Genomic DNA, 16,773 nt, shown 5'->3' on the forward strand with positions numbered 1-16,773 from the left:
TCAGCCTGCAGCGGCCCTGCGCGTTACGTAGCCCGTCCTGCTTTGTGTGTAGAGAAGCTCAAGGGAAACCTGGACACCAGTGCCTGCATTCCCCCTGACGCTGTTGCAGGGGCATCGGCAGTTAGAGGAGGGGCATGTGCTTCTGTGACATGAGTTGTAGCGCCTGAAAAATACTTGTCCGGTGAACCATCTTCCCCCCGGTGGGGCATTTCCGTTTTTTTTGTGTCTTTGCTGTTTTCGAGTCGTGCCGCCGTGAGAGAGCCAGCCTGGGGCCTGGCCCCGGGGTTAGGGCGATCTGAATCTGGTGCTGTTGCTTGGTGATCCCCGTCCAAGCGCTGTGCCGAATGGGGAGGGGACCATCTGTTCTGGGAGAAGGACAGGCGTGGCTGCTGTCTCTGCCCGCATCTCTGCCCAGCCTGGAGCCGGGTTGCGTGTGGACCTTTGGGGAAGGAGCGGGCAAGCGGGGGGGGGGGGGGGGGGAGGGTGGACACAACCCTCCAAAAGGTACATCATGCGACAGCGTGCACCCCGGTGGGGAGCTGACGCAGGGGCCCCGTGAGGCAGGAGGTCCACGCGTCAGAGTTCCAGGACTGGAGTCTGGGGTCACAATGTCAGAGTCCTGGCCCAGTGCAGGTGCACAGCTGGGGAAGCCTACAGTTCCACGAAGGACTTGCCCAAGCTCCCCGGGGGCACAAAGGGTATTGGTCATCGGGGGCGGACAGCGCCTGGGGACTTGTCACTCTGCTTCTCTTCTTCATCTGTGAGATGCGGGGGCGGTCACAGACCACCCCTTAGCCGGGGAAGCTGGGGAGGACAGTGTTGTATCAATCGGTGCTGTGCTGGGCCCTTGGTACGTCGTGAGTGCACAGTATATGGCAGTCACGTCCATCATCACGCTGGGCCAGAGGGAGAAGGGCAGGGCCTCTGGAAGCCTAGGTTCGCCTCCATCGTCCCAGGGCCCTCCCACCCCTGGGGGAGGGCTGATTTCTTTTCCAGGCAGAGGAACGGGGACTTTCTGGTTCTCAGCATTCCAGTAGCCGGAGCCCCTGTCTGAGCTCTGGGACCACTGCCTGGGGTCAAGCCCTTTGAGGGCATTTCGGTTCTTTTTGCAAACATCTGCGGGAGGCAGGGGGCAGGGGGCAGAAGAGGGGAGATGCCCTGGGGTAAGAGGGCTTCCTGGAGGAGGCTGCACAAGGGTGGGGGGTCCTGGAAGCTCCCACGAACTCCCGTGGGGTGGATCCGGAGGATTAGCAGCAAGGGCTGTCCCGGTTGGAAGTCGTGTGGCAGGGGGCTGAGCCACGTCTCCTGGCCTCCTTCAGGAAGAGTGGCCAGCTTGCAGGTTACCCGCACCCCCCCGCCTCCCGGGATGGATTCAGTTGCTCGGGGTCACCTTCCCTGGTCTTGTAAGAACTGTTTCTGCCTCCCAGCCGTGAAAGACACTTTCACAAATGACTCAGTGGGAGGATGCCAAGCGTGGGGACGAGAAACTCTTTTGTCGTCATTCGGAGGAGCCGGTGCGGGTGGCTGGGGGCGTCTGCACAGGGCAGCCCGGGGCCACTCTTACGCAGAGGCTGCACCTTTCCTTTGGCTCCGGCTGCCCCGTCGGGGACGTCACAGGTCAGGGAGGCTCACAGACGACAGGGACAGCATGGGCTGGGAGTCTGGCTTTTGCACGAGGACGTGACCCTCGGGTTCCGCCTTTTTATAAGCGTGGTTCCCACCCCACGTGCTTCTCGCTCGCAGACTGGCTGGTTCTGGGGGCTGCACGGGGCCTTCTGCAGCCCCCCGCCCTGGACCCACTCGAAGCGGAAGTGGGAAGCCGTTGGCGGTGGGAACCTGCAAACAGAGTTTCCTAAACATTTTAGTTTCAGTCGAGAAGACCTCCAGGAGCTTCTCAGAACATTTCAAGGGTTTGCCACCAAGATGGCCTTCTGGAAACTTGGGGTGGAAAGGTGGAGGGTATCTGTCCGTGTTTCTCAATCCAGAGGGATCCGGGCATGCGTGAGGAACGGATTCTGTCGTTGAGGGGCGTTCCTTGTGCTCGGGCGACAGACACAGGGAGTCCGAGACGGGGCCGTGAGCGAGGATCATGAGGGCTTCAGATTTAGAACGCGCCCCCTCCGCTGGCAAGCTGGGTTTTGGGGTGCAGACCTGCCCTCCAGGTGTTGCTTCCTGCCACAGAACATCACGTTAAAGGAAACCGTGTGATTAGAAGCCTGTGATCCTGTCACCTGAGTACCGTGGCTGTTTTCCTTTTCTCGCGAGGCCTTCCAGGCTGCCCACGCCCCCTCGTGCATATAGTTTTGCCTCCTGGGGGGCGTGAACTACACGTGGAATGTGGATTTTGACTGCTGATGATGTGCAGGGTACTGGTTGTGAAAATGGCCTGGAGATGGTCACTGGAAACACGAGGGTAACGTGGAGACAGCGAAACGCTAAACCCTGCAGAATGTCACCGCTGACAGTGGAGCCCAGAGGTCCCGGCTGGCGCAAACCCGGTGCAGGGCACCTTCCTGGCTGGATCTGAGCAGCACCCGTGGAGGCTTCCGAGGCCGGGGTGACCAGTGGGAGGATGCGATTCAGGGGCTGGCAAAGGAGGCCCCGGGGCCACTTGTGGATCTCCTCTTGGCCCCGGACTCCGCGAGGTCCAGCATCCCAGGGGGTGAATACTGAGGCCACAGCTGAGGGCTGTGCCTTTGGTCTGTAGTTGAGAGTCTGCCAGGACTTTTGGGGTGGTGAGGAAATTCAGTCTCAGGGGGGCCCAGTCTCAGAGCAGTTTCCAACTATGGGATGGCTTTCTATGCCCAGTTATCCTTTTAGGATACCTTCACTCATGTCCCGGCTGTGTGATCTTGGGAAAATGACTCAGCCTCTCTGTGCTTTCGGTTTCCTCACCTGTAAAAAGAGATGATAATAGCACTTGATTTGGGGGAGGGGGGTTGTTGGGAGGAGGGCCTGACTGCCCAACAAATACGAGCTGTGCTTGAACTTGAACTTGGAGCCAGGCAGGCAGGCATGTGGGCAGTCTGGTGCCAGACGAGCAATTCTTTCCTGGACGTTTGGAATCAGAAGAAGATGATGAGGCCGGCTGGTGCTAAGAGGAGGTAGGAGGGGACGTAGGCGGGCGGGGAGCCCTCCTCGCACAGCCGGTGAGAGATGGGCACGGGGCATGCGGCTGCCCTGTCCAGGGATCGAGGCCAGCACCGGGCCGGGTGGGATTGGGGTCTGAGGCGGGGGCCTGGATGTGTCGGAATTACTCGGACCCTCATGTCACATCCAGGTTCCCCGGCCCTAGCACATCGGAGTCTCCAGGACAAGGGACGGGTGTGGGAGGCGGAGGGCTGAGTCTGTACTTGACATGGGCCCAAGGCAGGCTGATGAGCAGCAGTTGGAGAAAGTCTGCACGGCCGGAAACATCTCAAGACCTGAAGCCCTGGCCTCAGATTCCTGGGACTTTCAGTCTGGGCAGCTGGTTGTCATGCCGTGGACTTGAATCTGAAGAAACGTTTGTGCTGTGCAAGAGTCCTGTGTTTCTCTGATTTTGAGCAAATGAAAGCCAGCCCAGCGCTGGGAGTCGGTGCCTTCCCCAAAGAGGGGGCTGGCCCCAGGGCGTGGGGGAGGGGGTGCCGGCCCAGGGCCTGCAAGCTGTCCCCTGGAGGCATGGGGCGGAGCTGGCCATTTCCCAGCTGTGGGCTCTCTCCCTGTGAAATGGGGAGAGCAGCATGACTTGGGGGGGGGCGGTGTCAGATGAGAGGCTCTTCCCCACGGTGCCTGTGTGGGTCCATCCAGACCGGACGGGAGGCTCAGGACTCCCTTCCTCTGGGTCAGGAGCATCTTGTGTCCCATGGCCCTCTGGGTCCTCCTGAAGTTTGGCCCCAGTGGGGGTCCTATAGGTTCTGAGACCAGGAAGGATGTCATAGCAAGCAGCGCCCCCTTGGGCTCCAGCTCTGCCAGCGGCTTGGTGAGACCCCGGGGCCTGAGTGACTCTTGTCCCACCAGCCAGCGGTGGGGGTGGGGGGCAGGATCCCTGGGCCAGGCTGCGATCCCACGCACCCCTCCCCAGCAGCCTGGCCGATGGAGGCGCCCAGCTGGCTTTGGTTTTCCCCATGTTTTTCCAATTATGTGGGATGGGCTAAAAACAGCAGTAGCGGGGCCTTATTTGGGAGTTGCCACCACCGTCCGTCCGAGGGAGCCTGCTGCTCTCCTGGCTGCAGTGGCGTCCCCGCACATTCCTCATCACTGGGGGCTTCTGGGCGGTGCGCGTCCCCGCTCGAGGCCCGGACGACTGGGGCAGGTGACTTAACCGGGGCCGTGGCCGGGGCACGCGGCTTCGCTGCCCCGCGGTGGCCAGCCTGGCCCTGAGCATCGTTCCGTGCTCTCCTCCGTGGCCTTTCCAGAGGAGGCCGTGACTGCGTGTCCGGGCGGGCGGGCGGCTCGGGCTGCATGATTTACGGGGCCGCCCGCTGCACCTCGCCAAGAAGTAGTTTTAACAGATGTTCGCAGGGACTCGGAACAAAAGGACGAGGGGATGTGGTGGGCCAAGGTGGCGGGGGGCGGGGAGGAACAGAGGCGTCACTGTCGGGTCCGACGGGCAGACTGACAACTGGGGCGAGGTCTCAAAGCCCCTCACATCCATCCGTCTCCCTGGGTGGATTAGCCGAGGCTCAGGGCCGAGGAATAAGGGGCGCGTTTGTTCCCAGTCTGGCTGGCTGTCTTGTCACTTATCGGGGAAGTAGGTCAAAGGGAAAAGAAAGGAGGCCCTTGTGGCTGAGGCTGACGCCGGCCGGGCTGTGATTGGCGTTGGCTCTGCAAACAGAAGGCAGCTGCTGTTCTCAGCCATGGACCGTGAATTTTTAATAGCAAGAAAATCAGATTGCACAGTCCCAGGAAATGGTGTGACAAGTCCAAGCACTAACTTTTTTTTTTTTTTTTTTGCATTTTCTTTGGAAACGAAGGTATCACTTGCCGACGGTGAAATGCACAGATTCCAAGCGTACATTCTGATTTCAATTTGGCAGTTGTGTATATCTGCCCAACCACCACCCCCCGGTCCGGATCCGGAAGGTTTCCAGCACCCGGGAGATTCCCTGGTGCCCTTATGCAGCGCCCCCCACCCCCCACATGCCACAGGGGCAGCTCTGTCCTGACTTCTATCACCACGGATTAGTTTTGCCTGTTTGGGAACGTCCTAGAAATGGAACCACACACCATGTGGTCTTACTTCTACATCGAGTAAAAGAGAAGAGGGGAGCATGCCGTATTCTTGGAAAGAGAAAACGGTCATCCTGGGCTGGGGGATGAGACCAAATGGCGCCTCCTGGGTGTGGTTAGCTCCGCGGATGCCCTGGGTCCACCAACAGAGGCCTGGATTGCCGTCACTCCCAGCACTGGCCCTGTCCCCGTCCCCGTGCCTCCTGTCTGATGTCTCCCTTGCTGGTGCAGCCTGAGTCCGGCTCCGGCCCGGCCCCAGATCAGCCCCTGGTCCCGCCCTCCCCACCACCCTTACCCCAGCCTGTCCAGTGTCCCCTTGCTGGTACCACCTGAGTCCAGCTTCAGCCCGGCCCCAGAGCTCAGTCTGTTGAGTCAGGTTCTGGGTTTGCACGTCTGAGCCCTGGTGGAGCCCCTGGGCTGCCAGAGAAAGGCCTTCCCTGTCCCCGCCTCACCCGCCGGGCACCCCTCGGGCCCCCTCTGGCTTTGGTGATGGCTGCACGCCCTCCGTCTTGCTTCTAATGACCATGTCCTAGTGCCTCAACCTTCCCTAACCGCAAGTGTCCCGCAGGCAGTGACCTGATGGCCTGCATGTGCCGGGCGGACGCCGGGGCCTCTGGCTTATCAGCAGACAGAGGCCAGGAGGCTCTTTCTCACCCTTTGCCTCCTGTTCCAACTGAAATGGACAGTTCGGTCCCTTCCAGCCCACCGTCTGAGCACCTGCCTATCTGCCTTTGCCGGTGCTATGCCTGTTGTCTCGAGCACCTGTTGTCTGGGGCTCCTCGCCTGACAGTCCCTCGGGTCTCCATTCAGACAGCCCCAGACCCCCTGGGAGAAGTGCTGTGATGTGCTCCCACACCCACTTCGAGGGAGGGAAGCTGGGAGGGATCCTGGCTTCCCAGGGGGCCACCATCAGCCCCTGGACGAACGCTGGGATCGATTAGGTATCTTCAGGAGCATCTACTGTGGCAAGAGCTGAGGTGTTTGGGTCCTGCTAGAGCCGGGCACTGAGGACTGCGCCAAGAAGGGCCTCCCTCTGTCCCCTCTGGGGGGACGTGGTGTGGCGGGGACTGGGGCGTCTGAGTCCGGCCTTGACCCTGCACGATGTGGCTGTGACCTGACGGAACGCGGGCTCTCCGTGTCTCGTTGACCTGGGCGTATCAAATGGGGTCGTGTCTCCTGCAGGGCCTTACAAACTGTAAGGTGCGGTGCACGAACCATGCGAACGGCTGGAGCCCAACCACCTTTGAGCGAAAGCAGCAGCCCTTTCTCATGGGTCACCCCACCCCGTGCATCCTGCCTGTGCTGCCAGGGCAGGGCGGGCCGTAGCAGTAATAGTGCGCCTTGGGGGGTGCCAGGCACCCACACTTCTGAGTGATCTACTCTTCTGTGCCCTACGGGAGCCGGGTGAGGGAGGGGCTGTGGGCAGCCTGCTTCAGAAGTTTGGGTGGTCACGCTTGGGATCCTGTCTCTCTCTCTCTCTCTCTCTCTCTCTCAAAAGTAAAGAAACATTAAAAAAAAAATTAAAAGGAGTTTGGTCCATCAGAGCTAGCTCACGGCCACAGAAGAAGGGACAGAGGCGGGATTTGAGCCCAAGCACCTGCCACGTGCCGTGGCTCAGGAGCCGTGGCCGCAGCTCCAGAGGTGCGGCCGCCACCACCGCTGTCTGGGAGCCGCGGAATAGGATTTTATAGGAGGAAGAAGGATTGTTTCAGGTGCTTATGGAGCCCCTGCTGTATGCCTGGGCTCAGGAAGGCACTCTGTGTTTTTTTTAGAAGAGCTGAGCCGTGTGCCCAAAGAGTGGGACCCAGCCTTCTCCATCGTGTGTCACCGACTGCTTCATAGCCTCTGACCGCAGTCCTGTGTTTCCAGCGACCCACCGGGTAGCCCACCTTTAATTTGCCCAACCAACCACACTTTGTTCTGTCTCTCTGCCCTCTGGCCTGGGACTCGAACCCTCGGGCCACGTCTCTGCTGCTGGCTCAAAGAGAGCATGGCCCAAGGCAGGTCCCCGGGGATGTGCTCAATGCCCCTGGGGCTGTGGGCTGCTGGGGCTGCTGGGGCTGTGGCCTTGGGCTCAGAGGCTCCCTGACCTTGTCATGGGACCTCTCAGCTTTGCTGGGAAGCCGTATCCACTCCTGACTCTTACCTGTGTGTAGACAGAGGTCAAGTCGCTTACCCACGGTCGCTCAGTAAGGAAGTGTGGCTGAGGGTCCAAGCTGGGTGTGACCGTTGGGCTGTGGCAGCCTCTGAGGGGCAGGGGAAAGGCAAGCGGCAGAGGACCACGTGAGGGGCTGAAAACCCAGGGATAAGAGAGGAAGGGGCTGGCTGCACAGAAGTCTTGAGGCTGGCACCGACCTTGCTGCTCTGGCCGCCCCAGGTTCCCGGGCAGAGGAGTGACTCCCCCATTTTAGAGCTGTGCAGACTGAGGCACCTGCCCGGCCACTCTTAGGGGACTGCAACCTCCCATAGGCTCCCGGGCGGCCACGCGGCCGACAGCTGCTGGGCCTCAGGTTTCCCTCGGAGCCAGTGCCTGGCCCGGCCACTTCCCCTGTGGTCACTCGGCACGGTCTCCTGGGCCAGGGCTCCCGGCTGTGGTCTCAGCGCTCGTCCAAGAGCTTACCCCAGGGGGCAGCGGAGAAACTTAATCAATTGCTAAAAAACAAAAATAAGTCAGCTGCCTACCAGCTGTGAAGCTGTTTGCGGCCTTAGAGCCTGTGGCATGGGTGGCAGCCCGTGCTGGGACCCGGTGCTGCCCGTGTGGTTCCAGGCCCGCTCCTGAGCCCACGCGAAGCCAGGGGTGGGGGGTGGGGGGCCAGCGAGGGGAGCTGGGGCTGAAGGGAGGTGGGCACGCCGCTTCCCGAGTCCGGCATGAAACGATGCGGGTGGAAAGAGCCGCCCTGGGGTGGTGCGAACCTCTGGGCAGGGAGGGGCCTGTCCTTTCTTGGAGATGCGGGTTCTGTGGGGACAGTCCGTGATGTCCACTCTGCCTGCTGGGAAGGCCAGGTGGGGGGCGCAGGGCTTGGGGGCCCTCCGCATCCTGGGATGTGTTGTTTTGCTCATCGTGAAAAATCCTTTCCCGTGTCGGGGTGCAGAGGGGATTAACTGTGAGAACCCTCCAAGTCGCACTGGGCGACCTGCCAATCTCCTCCTGCTGGGCTGTCAGGGGCTACAGGCCCTCTTGCCCCATCCCTTCTCCTGTCCTTCCCTCCCACTCGGCTCAGATCCTGGAGGGCCAAATAAGTCACCCCCGCATGGCGGTTTCATTCCCCCCCGCCCCCATCCCCCGATTGTCCAGTGAGAAAACCTTGTCTCAGGGCCCAGGCCCCTCCCCAGGGCAACCACGAGGCCTCTAAGTACGCTCCCCCACCCCTACCCCCACCCCCACCACATTTTAAAGTCTTGGGTTTTTTCTGGTTAAAAAGTAACATTCGTGTTCACCGTAGAAAGGGAGACGTTACGCAGAATAACGGAGAAAATAACCCGTATCTTCGCCGCCCAGAGATTGCTGGCAGCGTTTTCGCTGTTTCCTGCTCGCCTGCTCTCCACGCGCGTTCAGATCTGGGTTTGCGTGATGTGTGCATCGCGTGCGGGCCGCGTCGGGGCTGACCCCTTCCACGCCTCTGGGGGCCCTTCTTCAGAGCCCGCCGTTTAGCGCCTGACTGCGCTGTGGCCCTTCGTGTATTTGATGTTCTCGCGCGGAGGGACGTTTAGATTGTCCGCAGGTTTGGGTTTGCCGTGACCGCGAGGCCTCGGTGACCCTCCGCGAGCAGGAATCCGCCTACGTTTGCAGCGGCTGCTTTGGACTGGGTCCTCAGAGGGGAAGTTGTGGGGTCAGAGGGTCCCTGAGCCACACTGCCGTCCGGGAAGCGTGTGCCGGGCGCAGTCCTCTGGGAGGCGGTGGGGGGCCGCTGTGGCCGTTTCCGCCTCTAGCCCCTCCAAGTGAACCCGTTTGTCGTGTTTGTTGACTGTCAATTTGCCTTCACCTGTTTGTTGCTGGGGTCTGGGTGGTTTTCTTAGGGACTTCTATGCCTGCCTTTCAGTTTACTTACAAGACAAATAGACTTTATCTCGTATGGCAGTTTTAGGTTTACAGGAAAATCGAGTGGAGGGTCGAGAGGCCCTGCGTATCCGCTCTCCCTCCTTACGCGGTTTCTGCCGTTGTTGTTAGGACGCGCCGTCTAATGCTGTAAAAGGCACGCGTCCTTCTCATGCGTGGGTCAGCGAACCTCGCTCGGCCGGTGGGCCGGATGGCTCGCTGCCTGTGTTGTGCAGCCTTCGAACAAAGGGTGGTTTGGACGTTTTTTACATGGTGGAAAAGAACATCACAAGAAGAACGTTTCGTGATGCGGCAAAATGACAGGAAATTCAAGGTTCGGTGTCCACGTGTGAAGTTTCGCTCTCACACCTTTATTTACAACGGCAGAGCTGGGTGGCTGTGACAGAGACGGTCGTGGCCCATAGAGCCTCGAACAGTTACGTCAGGTCCTTTGTAGAAACGTGTGCAGGCCCCTGCTGGAGACTAGAAGGAAGACCGGGAACGGTCCAGAGATAACCGCTGCGGACATTTGCGTGTGTTTCCTGCCAGGCTTTTGTTCCAGGGAGGCTTTTGTTTGTCCTGTGGCTGGACTCCCGCTGCACGCACAGCATGCTGTTTGCGCGAGGCTTCCTTGCAGACTGTCATGGGCTCAGAGCCGGCCCGGCGGCCTGCACAGGATGCTGGGCCAGGTCAACCTCTTAGCAAGCACCTGGCCTCCAAGCTCAGATCAGACTCGCCGGGGGTGTCGGTGGGTCTGCCCCGTTCCTGCCCGTTCCAGCTGCAGACACGGCCCGGCACGCTCTGGTCTCTATGCTGTTGCCCCAAACGCCCCCTTCTTCCTGGAGTCCTCCCCCCGACCCGAACCTGCCTGTCCTTCCATTGAATGTTCCTCTCACCCTCTGCTCCCCACCTCTTATGGGTTGAATCATGTCCCCCCACCAAAGACCTGTTGGATCCCCAGACCCTGCGAGTGTGACCTAACTTGGAAATAGGGTCTTTGCAGGTGTAACCACATTAAAGTGAAGTCACACTGGAGTAGGGCAGGCCTCCAATCCAATGGCTGGTGACCTTATAAAAGGGAAATTTAGACACAGAAACACAGGGGAGGAGGCTGTATGAAGACAGAGGCTGAGGTTGGAGCGGTAAAGCCACAAGCCAAGGAGCATCCACCGCCAGAAGCTGAAAGAGACCAGGAAGTTTCCCCTGGAGCCTTCGGACAGAGCGTGGCCCAGCCAGCAGCTGGATTTTTCACTTCTGTCCTCCAGAATCGTGAAGGCATCCGTTTCTGCTGTCAGAAGCCACCCAGTGCGTGCTGCTGTGTTCCCGCAGCCCCTTCCTGCGTCTCACCTCGTCTCTATGACCCTGGGCCTGGCACAGGGACAGCGCCCTGTGATGGAGGGCAGCTTGGTCCAGATGGATGTTGGCAGGCAGGGACGGTGTTGAGCTTGACGTGCCCGTGACATTGGGCCAGGCCTCGGGTCTGCTTTTTTGTTTTCAGAACACTCGCTCTCAGGAAGGCCGTGCCCCCGCCTGGCCTGCGCCCCATGCCCCGCACTTGGCCCCAAGACAGGGGTGTTGCCCTTCTTTCCTGCGTGTGTGTGTGCAGGGAGGAAGGGGAGAGGTCAGGAGCCCGCCCTAAGGAGGCTCCAGGGACCGCTGCCCAGCCAGCAAGGGAGAGGTTTCACTTTCCTCGGCAGCACTGTGGGGCAGGCTCTTTATTTAAACAACCCCAGAGAAAACCATTTGGCCAAACTGTTAGTTTCTTAACAGTTTAAACAAACTCCTACCCAGGAGCCGCGTCTGGTTCTAGGGAGGGGGCGGGCCTCCCCTCTCGGGGCCCGGCCCAGTGCCCTGCGCCCACCCCAGGTGGCCCGAGGCCGCTCAGACCTCGCTGCAGACAACCTCGGAGGCCGTCTGTGAGCAGCAGCTCGGCCAGCGGCCAGCAGAGCCCAGGCCAGCGGTTCTCTGTCCGCAGTTGCCCACCGCTGGCCTGGCCCTGGACAGAGCACTCGACCGCCTCCCCGACTCTGTTCTCTGCATTCTTCTAGATAAAGCTCAAATAAAAACTTCAAAGGCTCTGCAGCCCAAGGGGTGTCAGACACCCCCCCTTGGAGTCAATTATCACCTCCGGTTTTATCTCAGCGTTTAATTACTGCCTCAGCGACAGAGACTTAATTTTAAGGGATGCTGGTAATGGGGTTCCCCAGTGGTGGGGTGTGCTGGAGGAGGGCTGGGGCCGGGCACACTTTTGCCCCTGAGGGGTCTGGAATCAAGGTCACAGCCACAGGAATCTGGGGTTCTGGGAGTTGAAGGCCGGACCTCTCAGTCTCAGCCGGCCCCTTTTGGAGGCCTCCTGAAACCCCTGCTGTCCTTCTTAGTGCCCGTTCGCGGATGGTCTTCCCTCACCGAAGGCCTCTGCCCTGTGATCTCAGGAGCACCGTGGGGGTTGGATCCGCATCTGTTCCGTCCACCCCCGCCCCCAGCGCCTGGTCCAGGGCCTGCCTGAAACAGCCGCCTACAGAGATGCTGGTGGGGTGACTGAGCCAAGCTGGAAGGCACACCTGCCTCCGGCTTCTTGTCTGTGCCTCAGGGATTGACGCGTTTGTGCCGCCTTATTTTCCCACTCGCTGCTGTGTGCCCCTGAGTGGGGAGCTTACCCTCTCTGTGCATCCAGTTCCTCATCAGTAAAAAGGGACACGGTCATACCTCCGGGACAGGGTGTGAGGATCGTGCTATTTTATTTTTATTTGTTTATTTATTAAAAATTTGTTTTTCATGTTTATTTATTTTTGAGAGAGAGAGAGAGAGAGAGAGAGTGTGTGTGTGTATGAGTGGGGGAGGGGCAGAGAGAGAAAGAGAGAGAGAGAGAGAGAGAGAGAAAGAGGGAGGGAGACACAGAATCCGAAGCAGGTGCCAGACCCTGAGCCATCAGCACAGAGCCCGACGCGGGGCTCGAACTCACGAACCGCGAGATCATGACCTGAGCCGGACGCTTAACCAACCAGCCGCCCAGGTGCCCAAGGATTATGCTGTTGTGGGTGATTGTGTCTGAAGGGTCATGCAAACAGGGGTGGGGGAAACAGTCTCCACGTGTGTTTCAGGACCGAGTATCGCTTTCCCTCGGGGAGCCAGTGTTTTCTCTGGGGAGGAAGTCCTACCTGAAGTCAGTGGGGTTTGACACACAGCCTTCCGTCTTGCACAGTGAGCTGCCCCGGTCTTGGCTTGGGAGCTCGGCAGCCTCTGGACAGTTGTGCAGATGCCCTCTTGGCCGTGCCCTGGCAGGCTTCCCCCTTCCCTCCGTGGTGGCAGATGAAGCCAGCGCCCTCTGTGGAGGTCCGTCTGTGGTTCCCTTGATGTCAGAGCTAGACAGGAAGTTGGACACCATCAGGTTGGGCTGATTTTTCATTTTCGACGAGGAGACCAAAGCCCAGAGAGGGTCAGGGACCTGCCCAGAGTCACACAGTGGGAGCAGGGCCAGGAAGTTTCTGCCCTGCATTCTCCCTGCTTGTCCTAGGATGTCAGTATCTGCTCTGGGTGTGGCTTTGGGGGCTGCAGAGAGCTAAGGGGACATGTGCCAGAATGGCAGCGGTGTGTGTGTGTGTGTGTGTGTGTGGTCAGCTCATCCATTAGGCTGGGGGAGGCAGGAACAGCTTCCTAGAGGAGGAGGAGGTGTGTGACCTGGGCCTTGAAGGACTGGTCAGATGTCAACACCACATACTAGGATTGGGGCCCAGGGGAAGACAATTCGTTGAAATTCAGAATTCTACCCTCCCTCCCTCCAACACACACCAAACTGGGACCAAATCTGAGTTTAGCTCTCAGAGGTTTCCAGCATACTCAGGCACTTGGGGTACCTTCTGAGCACTGCCTGCCTCAGTTTCCCAGCCCTGGGCTGATAGAGACATTGCTGCCGCGTGTACGCCCTCTAGTGGAGGACTCGGATTAGGAGCTCTGGGCCTTGGAGCAGGACAGTCCTTAACTCGAAATGCGAGGCCGGGGGCTCCAGATGGACTCTGCAAGGCACCGGCTTCCAAGGGCCCTGCCGCTGGGGCAAGAAGCTGGCGCTGGGTACAGGGGACCGTGTGCTGTTTGAGGGCTGTGGCCCGACCGGACGGCTGGCTGCAGAGGCTGGGCCCGGGGGGGCCTGAGTTTGACAGATGTGCTCAACTCGTTCCGTCCGTGTCCCCATCCTGCTGCCCCACTTGAGGTGGGTCCTTCCCCGTTCTGGGCCTTTCGTCAAACCAGGCAGGTGGTCCCAAAGTTCCAGAAGTGGTCTCTGGGCCTAATCCTGGTTTTCTGGGTCCTGGAGACCAGCAAGGACCAGAATGAACGCGTGGACAGTGACCCAGCTCTGAGGGAGTGTCCAGGCCAGGGGTGCAGCATGAGGCCGCGTGTGCTGTTTCTCTGGGGAGTTCTGACAGGTGCCAGCAGGGAGGGCCCAGGGCCGAGGTGGATTGTTTATAGCCACGGGGGTGTCAGGGGAGCCCCCCAGGGAGCTCCCCCTTGTCGGTGGGGTAGCCCCCCTCGTGCAGTGTCGTGTGTGGTTAGATGAGGCACGTGGCCAGAGGCAGTTAGCTGGCATGAAGCTGCTCCCGAGGGGTGCGTGGGGGGAGGGCCTCAGGGAAGAAGTGGCATCTGACTGAGCCATGGAAGTTGGGCCTGTGGAAGGTGGGGCCCCGCCGGGGCTCTGAGAAGCATGGCTGGCAGTTGCCATCTAGAGCCCAGTGCCTCCGTGGGACTTGTATTTGGAACTGATTTGTGGCCCGGAGAGGGGCTTGCAGGGGAGAAGGGGCACCGAGTGGGAAGCAGCTCTTACACAGTGGTTGAAGCCAGGTGGCTGTGTGGCTCTCAGCAGGTTGCTTGACCTCTCTGTGTCTGTATGGTCTCATCTAGAAGATGGCTGGCCTCACAAAGACGAACTGGTGACCACGTAGGGGGACCTCGGCGAAAGTTACCGAGGACCACCTGCGAGGAAGCCCTGAGCTCGGGGGCCTGGCTGAGCCCCTCCCCTGCCGTGCCCACTGCTGCCCTGCTGCGGGCCTCTGACCCCCACTGCTTGGCCATCCACAGGGGCCGAGGAGGTGCTGTTGCTGGCCCGGCGGACGGACCTGCGGAGGATCTCGCTGGACACGCCGGACTTCACCGACATCGTGCTCCAGGTGGACGACATCCGGCACGCCATCGCCATCGACTACGACCCACTGGAAGGCTACGTGTACTGGACGGACGACGAGGTGCGGGCCATCCGCAGGGCGTACCTGGACGGCTCTGGCGCCCAGACGCTGGTCAACACCGAGATCAACGACCCAGATGGCATCGCGGTCGACTGGGTGGCCCGTAACCTCTACTGGACGGACACGGGCACCGACCGCATCGAGGTGACGCGCCTCAACGGCACCTCCCGCAAGATCCTGGTGTCCGAGGACCTGGACGAGCCCCGGGCCATCGTGCTGCACCCCGTGATGGGGTAAGGCTGGGGGCGGGTGGACCTCCCGCCTGGCTGGGGCTGGGAGGCAGGCTGACCAGAAGCGAGAGAGACTAGTGGTTTTGGAGCTTTCTCCTGCATCAGGATCCCCTGGAGGAGGGCTTATTTAAATGCAGGTGGCTGGGCCCTCTGCCCAGATTTGTTTCAGGAGGGCTAGGGCGGGGCCCGAGAACTTGAGTTTCTAACAAGCCCCTGGGTTCTGCTCCTGCCCGTCCGGGGACCAGACTCTCAGAAGGTCTGACACGGGCTGTTGTGTTCACGTACGGAGGGCCCCGAGAGCTTGGGCAAGTCATTTCTTCCCACGGGCTTCGCGCTTCTCACCTGTAAAACGGAACAGTTCACCAGGGTGATTTCTAGGCTGATAACGGTAACCGAAGCGATGGCCCTTACTTGTTACGTACGGGGGGCCGGGCCTCTTCTGAGCTCAGCACACACACTGAATCTTTACCTCCTCCTCCCACCCCTACCCTGAGAGGCAGGTACAGTTGTACAGTGAAGGAGGCTAAAGCCCAGAGAGGTTAACGGGCTTGGCCCAGGTCACGCAGCCAGGAGGTTGGGATTCGATCTGGCCGTGTGGCTCCAACTTTCCGTTCTAGGGTTCTGCGAAAACAGCTTGTCAGTCGATGTAGGAGCCCTTCTGACATCCTCAGTAGCTCAGAGGGTAGCAGTGCCCTTCCTGGGGGCTCATGACCAGGAACGTGAACCAGGCAGACCCTGAGGGAGGAGGAACAGTTGGAGCTCCTGCCTGGGGGGCGGGAGGGGTGGGGTGGAGCCGGGGTCCGCTGGGGAAGCCTCCTGCCCTCTGGGCCGGATGTGGGCCAGCGTCCTGGAGATGGCCTGGAGGAGCTGGAAGGACAGAGGGAGGCGGCCGGGGAGGGCACACCTGGGAGCTGTCCCTCGTGGGGACTAGCAGAGCCGTGGCGATGGTGACCGTGGTTACGTGGCCGTGGCTGCCGTCCGCGGAGCACCCACCGGGCGTCGGGCGCTTCTGTCACTTCCCTGGGGGCTGAGGCTCAGGACGTGAAGTGACCCGCTCCAGGTGCCCGCTGGCAGAGCTGGGGCTGTCCGCCTGTCTGCCTCTGGAGCCTGCGCTTTGCACACGGGAGCCCGTCAGCTGCTTGAAGAAGGTTCTACTCCACCCCTTCCTCCTCCTTGACGTTCAGCCCTTCCAGCCTTGGGTCTCTCAGCAGGGCGTCTGAGCGGGAGATGAACCCAAGGACCCTGTGCAGTTTAAGCCCACGCTGGGGGCACCGCTGTTCTCTGCGGAGCCCCTGGTCCTGCGTGCGGGGCTCGGTGCCCATCTCTGCAGTTAGCCAGCGTCTCCTGAGCGCCTCCTATGGGCGGGGGGAGGGTGGTGTCCTTGGCCCTGGGGACGCAGCAGGGACAAGACAGTGTTTTAAGGACCTGTTCTTCTTCTCCAGCCTTATGTACTGGACAGACTGGGGGGAAAACCCCAAAATTGAGTGCGCCAACCTGGATGGGCAGGAGCGGCACGTCCTGGTGAACACCTCCCTCGGCTGGCCCAACGGCTTGGCCCTGGACCTACAGGAGGGAAAGCTGTACTGGGGAGATGCCAAGACGGACAAAATCGAGGTGAGTCATCCCCTGCCTCCTCCCTCCCAGTCCCGGGTGGTGCTGGTTCATGAAGCTGTGTTAATATGGGCTGTGCAGCCTGGCACAGCCTGGCCGTCCTCGAGCCCTGAGTAGTAGGCAGAAGCCAGGCCTGGCCGCCCCTGTGGCCCATCACGTGTACCAGGCGGGCCTCAGGTGGATGTCTGTGCTTTGCTATTTGGTCAAACGGGATCCTGGAAAAGATAACGTATTCGGGTGCGTTTCTGACACGCGAGGGTCTTAAACTGTTTCAAAATACAAAACCGTAATAAAAAATGACACGCACACGTCCAGCGCCCCACTTAAGACACAAAATCTTACCAACATAGTGGAGGCTAGAGGTGACCCTACCCTGAATTTGGTGAGGCATTCCCAGGCGTTAAAAGACCTTTCCTTTTACCGCGAACAGTATGTTACAGTCTTGTTCTGC

The 16,773-nt window shown here is 60.3% G+C and overlaps 1 protein-coding gene and 1 long non-coding RNA gene across 3 annotated transcripts in view; both read left to right on the forward strand.

Moving 5' to 3' along the window:
- The window catches only part of LRP5 (LDL receptor related protein 5), a 103,450-nt gene that overhangs the window by 44,180 nt on the left and 42,497 nt on the right, over nt 1–16,773 (forward strand). For both annotated transcript variants that reach the window (XM_058689896.1, XM_058689897.1), the window contains 2 exons: nt 14,318–14,714; nt 16,154–16,325. In XM_058689896.1, coding sequence (XP_058545879.1) covers nt 14,318–14,714; nt 16,154–16,325 — 569 coding nt within the window. The remainder of the gene's footprint in view (nt 1–14,317; nt 14,715–16,153; nt 16,326–16,773) is intronic.
- LOC131488282 (uncharacterized) lies at nt 508–8,565 on the forward strand. The gene is made up of 3 exons (XR_009250144.1): nt 508–581; nt 616–3,961; nt 4,956–8,565. It is a non-coding gene; the product is annotated as an uncharacterized LOC131488282 (long non-coding RNA).

The sequence above is a fragment of the Neofelis nebulosa genome, chromosome 10 (assembly GCF_028018385.1).
Source record: "Neofelis nebulosa isolate mNeoNeb1 chromosome 10, mNeoNeb1.pri, whole genome shotgun sequence".
Taxonomy (NCBI): Eukaryota; Metazoa; Chordata; class Mammalia; order Carnivora; family Felidae; genus Neofelis; species Neofelis nebulosa.